General features: G+C 39.3%; 1 protein-coding gene across 1 annotated transcript; it reads right to left on the bottom strand.

Annotated features, from left to right (window-relative positions):
• Positions 1–2141: 2141 nt before the first annotated feature.
• On the bottom strand, positions 2142–4862 carry LOC140194662 (interleukin-8-like). Its single transcript, XM_072251916.1, has 4 exons — positions 4757–4862; positions 4313–4442; positions 4102–4181; positions 2142–3124 (listed from the first exon to the last, which is right to left on the bottom strand). The coding sequence occupies exons 1-4, from the start codon at positions 4815–4817 to the stop codon at positions 3096–3098; spliced, it is 300 nt and encodes a 99-aa protein (XP_072108017.1). The 5' UTR covers positions 4818–4862; the 3' UTR covers positions 2142–3095.
• Between the last annotated feature and the right edge of the window lie 498 nt (positions 4863–5360).

The following is a 5360-nucleotide window of genomic DNA, read 5'->3' as shown; positions in this document are numbered from 1 at the left end:
AAAGTCAACTCTCGCCCTCCTACTTCCAAAGAGGAAAACCCAAGCCTGCTCAACCTTTCCTCATAATACATGATGTCTAATCCAGCCCATCTCCTCTGCAACCTCTCTGAAGCTTCCCTGTCCTCACTACAATGAGGCAATCAGAAATGAGCACAATATTTTAAGTATGGTCTAATCAGAGTTGTCCAGAAATGCAAAATTATCTTGTAAATCTTCAACTCTGTTATTCAACTTCTGAAAGGCAAAACATCATGGCGTTCTCAAACACTTTACCAATCTGCACATCATTTTTGAAAGATATAAATACAAGGACCCCACAATCTCTTTGTTCCTCCACACTGCTACTAATTCTGCCATTAACCCTGTACCTGGCCTTCAAGTTCAAACTCACAAAGTGTATCACTTCACACTTTTCCAGATTAAACTCCATCTCCCACTTATGCATCCTTCAGTTTCCCATTATAACCTACAACAACCTTCCACACTATCCACAACATTGCCAACCCTTGCAACATCTAGAAACTTACCAACCCAGCCATCTGCTTATTCATCCAAGTCATTTATAAATATCACAAAGAACAAGGCTCTCATAACAGATCATTGTGAAACACCTCTGGATACCAACCTGCAGGCAGAATATGCTCCATCTACTACCACCCTCTGCCTTCTGTGGGCAAGCCAATTCTGTATCCATGAGGGCAGTTCTCCGTGCATCCCATGCCTCCTGACTTTCCGAATGAGCTTGCTATTGCGAAACTTCTCAAATACCTTACTAAAAGCCATATACACCACATCCACTGCTCTGTCTTAATCAAATTGTTTGGTCATTTCCTTGCAGAATTCAGTCAGGTTTGTGAGACATGATCTGTCCTTTGCAAACTCGCACTGACTATCCCTGATCAAGTCTATGCTTCTCCAAATGTAAATCTTGTCTCAAAGACTTCTCTCAAATCATTTTCCCACCAATGGCATAAGATTCACTGGTCTGTCAATCTGAGATTTATCCAAATTACCTTACTTGAACAAAGAAATAATATTTGTCCATCTCCAATCTTCTGGTACTACTCTTGTTACTAGTGAAGATGCAAAGATCATCACTAAAGGTGCAGAAATCCCTTCCCTTGCTCTCTTAGTACCCAGGGGTAAACCTCGTTCAGTCACAGGGAATTACCTATCCTTTCTCAAGAGTTCTACACATCCTTTTTCTTGTCGCAGCCTGTTCAATGATAACCTCACATTTGTGAAGTTCCCTCTCACTGGTGAATGGTGAAACAAAGTATTCATTAAGGACCTCCCCTAATCCTTCCAATAAAAGAATGTTTCCATTTTTATCTCTGACACTCCTAACTCAAGCTCATCATCCTCTGGTTCTTCACATACAGCACATGTAGAATGCGCTGATGTTTTCCTTAATCTTACTTACCAAGGCCTTCTCACGTCCTTTTCTAGCTCTCCAAAATCCAGTCTTAATCTCCTCCTGGCTACCTTATAATTCTTAAAGCCCAAAATTTCAGTTTCTGGTCTGATGTTAATTGCACTGCAGATCCAGCTCATCTGTGTTAAGTTACAATGACAGGTATGTCAATTGTCCTGACAAAGAATCTCCTGGCTTTCTCAACGATTCCACAATTCAGTAACTTTGTACTAACCTGTGCCCTTCATCTGTGCAGCTGACTAAATGTCTCAACTATCTCAGTGTGCTTTAACCAAGGATGGGTTCAGCGATTTCAATTTACCAGCATTTCAGGCGTTGTATGCAAATATTTAAAGTGTCATGAGGCAAACTTGAGCTCAAATATATTGAACTATGAACATTGTACAAACGTACATTGTGCTTATGATAAATTTCCCTTGAAATTATTACCCATTATCTTAATTCTATTCATACAAGATGTTAGACTTAAACTGAAATTTTTAAAACCCGCTAAAATTCCCCACAGCCATTGTGCAGATTTGGCCGAGGACCCACTGCTCTTCGTTCTTTAATTAGTTCATTTATTAAATGAAGAAACACAGGACCATATACTGAAGATTCAGAACCACTGACAACAAATTCTTTTTAGAAATACGATTTATTTTAACTTCCTAAATACATTTTAGGAATGCTCAACAAATTCATTCACATATAACAAAAGTCCAGCTTTGATTGATAATAAACTGAATCCAGTCAGTAAAAGTTCCCTCGAGACAAAATATTTCCATCCACATATAAAGTTTATTCTTACTTAAAACTTTTATTTCATCCAGTGATTATCAGACTATTAGCAGCACTATCTTCTAAAATGTAGATATTTTACATAAAAATTACGTCAACGGAGAATTAATTCAACAAATTTTAGATAGATTCTAAAATCTGGCAACTTACAAAGAAAACACCATATTTTCATGAAAATATCAACTGTCAAAAACATTGCAGTAAAAAGGCACAGAGTGATTTTCAAACATTTGCACTGGTATTTCTATAGAAGAATGTTTCATTCAAATTAGAACACATTTGGTCCAATGTACTTCCATCAGTATATCACCATTTCCGAACAGAATTTAAATAGGAAAGAGGAAGATAGGAGTGGGGATTGTTGTACACAATCCCATGGGTCCTCCTGCTTTAATTTCAGGGATGGCAGAGAGCACAGTCCACCACCTCGTCACTGGCTTCCCTTGTGGCCTGAGATCATTTTAACTCTGTAGTCATGGAGATTCATCCACCATCTTAGTTTAATACCACCATCATCTCCCAACCCGATAGCTAATATTAAGCTTTAGCAAAAGACTCCAGTCTCATTTACACTTTTCCACAAGGTCACAGGTCCAGAATCTACTTTAATTACCATAAATGGCACAAGGAACCTATGATTTGTGCAAAGTTCAACACAAACATCAGGTGGTGGCCTCAAATGCAAACAGGTCATGTGTCCAGGTAAAAAAATGTCCTGTGACAGGGAGGAACTCCAAGATCACTCTCAGAAGACAATGAAGAGGAGACACTGGAATGAACCACTGGATGGTGATATCACAGAGTCAACACCCAGGGCTGTGCTTCCATCATTCCCCATCGGAAAATACAGAGATGGAATTGATTCCTTCATTTTGCAGCTTCAGTTTTTTGATTTGTGTTGTTTCCCACCTGTAAAATAATTGAATAATTTGTATCATTACCCACAGATTTTCAGCATATAGCGTCTCAAGCAACAGAATTAAAAGAATTTTCAAACTGACTTTCCACAAAAAGATGCCTTGGAAACTTGCTCATACCTCATTGATATTGTAAACAGTATAAACCAAAATACATTCTACTGTGTTCAAGTTTATTTCTAACTTCTCACAAAGTTACACCATGCAGGCATGTGATGTACCATTGCTGTCTTCCCTGGCAACAACAGTTCATTATCCACTGTATTAATCTGAGTTGAATCACTTCCTCGCACCAATTTATCATCCTATCATCTCTTTACAAGGAAAAATTCTAGAGCAGGCCTTCCTGCCATTTTATACAGTGGACTCCGTGTTGTGAACCCCTGTTCTAGAGAGTGAACACCATCATTAAGCAAGCGATCTATAGACCCCCCATGCAGGGAACCCCTGGTCTAGAGAGTAAACACTGTCTGTAGCTCCAATACCAAGATGCTGGAGACCATCCAGGACAAAGCATTCTCTGCAATTGGCACCCCAATAATTTATTCACCCAACTGCCCCTATTCTATGGCTGCAACCAATGGTGAAAATCATTATTTAATATTTTATTCCAAACATCACGGGTTAGACTTAAAATCATTCTTCATTCATTAATCTCAGCTGGAATTAAAAGGTGTGATAAACAGTATCAGACATCAGGTCTGCGATTAATAGCTTTATGGTGACCCAATCTCTACTTCCTGGTCCCTACCACAGTTCCAAGGAACATTAATAATGTGAGAGGCTCAGCTCTGACAGCAAACATGGCGAATGAGTTTGCTGTCATTCCAGGTTACGGCTGGAATGACAGTGAGGAGCAGACAGCTCCCTCCACTATGAAGGGCCAGAGTCACACAGCAAAAACAATTCTTTACATCTACGTTACTTAGCAGCTTAAGAGTAAAATTTTGACAAGCACCAAACACTGACCTTTCATGGCTGTTATGAGAGCCTGCAACCACCTGGCATCAGGATCCACACACACTTTCGTCTCATTTTTCAGGGTGACACTGCGAAAAGACAGTATCATTCAAAATTTAATTCACAGAAACAGTATGTCTTCTCTTGAGGTGTACAGTTTATGAAATAAACATCAGTAAAGGAATGAAGTTAAAGTTGATAATCTGGCTGCTTTACTCACATTATCTCTGCTCTCTCACAGTGGGATCCACTGGGAATGTATTTCAAGCTCCTGATGGACCTCGGATGAATAACATCAAAGCTGGTCCGAATGCAGTGGCACCGTCCTTGTGCTCCTGGGATCGGAACACCTGAGGAAAGATTATATTCACTCAGATTTCATTGTTGCATCAAGGAGAACAAAGCCTGTAAAACTTGCTGATAATTTCTCCAGTGTTTTTGCTTCATCAACGCATCACCAGACAGGAGCTTGCACATCTCACTCTCAAATGTTGCAGGAAAGCTGCATGAATTAATCTTATATAAATCTGATGCTGATGCAATTTACAGTTACAGAGATTTAAATATTCCTCACTTTAATTGCTTTCTACATTGTAAACAATACAAGAACCACAAAATAGGTACATCACTTGAATAAAACTCCAGTTCAGATATCTCAACGTACCCTGTGCAGCAATGGCACACAGAAGGAGGATGAGGATGGTTACAGTGGCTGTTCTGTCCATCTTCCACTTTGTACTGCAGACGGATCTTCTGTTCAATGCAGCTGTTCTCTGCTGAATCAAGACATGCTAAAACCATTCAGTGAGCTTCTATTTATTGGGACACTCTTCTCCAATTTGCATAATCTCATGCAGGGAACTCTGCCAAACACTGACGTCCTGAAGCAGGGGATTTCCTGCTTCCAGCTCAGATCTACTTTCACTTCTGTAGCTTTACATTTCAGCATGTGTATGCTTCAGAGCTGTAATAGGATTATCTATCAATATAACTTGATTCTGTTGGACTAATTTGAAGATTGATTTGTTTATTTTCAGGAAGAAATGAATAATTCACTTTTAGCAAAGTTAATGGTGCAAATGAACCAATTGTTTGCTTTCTAGCTTTAAAATTCCAGTTCTGGGCCTTATTCTCACAGGTTTGGAAAGTCTGCAGTTCAGGAGAGCATGCTCACTACAAGATGGAGTTTATACCTGCGATTTCTGGGAAATTGCTCTCCCATTCAAAATCTTCATGTTGCAGCATGTCTCCCAGCTCTTTAATGTTGC

The sequence above is a fragment of the Mobula birostris genome, chromosome 3 (assembly GCF_030028105.1).
Source record: "Mobula birostris isolate sMobBir1 chromosome 3, sMobBir1.hap1, whole genome shotgun sequence".
In the NCBI taxonomy this organism is placed as follows: domain Eukaryota; kingdom Metazoa; phylum Chordata; class Chondrichthyes; order Myliobatiformes; family Myliobatidae; genus Mobula; species Mobula birostris.
The sequence above is the reverse complement of the archived record's forward strand: the minus strand, read 5'-3'. Positions and strand labels throughout refer to the sequence as shown.

Excerpts from the sequence above, each read along its gene's own strand:
- LOC140194662 (XM_072251916.1), bottom strand. The coding sequence starts at position 4,817 with ATGGACAGAACAGCCACTGTAACCATCCTCATCCTCCTTCTGTGTGCC. Across the intron at positions 4,443-4,756 it reads GTGTGCCATTGCTGCACAGG|GTGTTCCGATCCCAGGAGCA; the intron begins GTACGTTGAGAT and ends ATCTTTCCTCAG. Across the intron at positions 4,182-4,312 it reads TGTGAGAGAGCAGAGATAAT|TGTCACCCTGAAAAATGAGA; the intron begins GTGAGTAAAGCA and ends GTCTTTTCGCAG.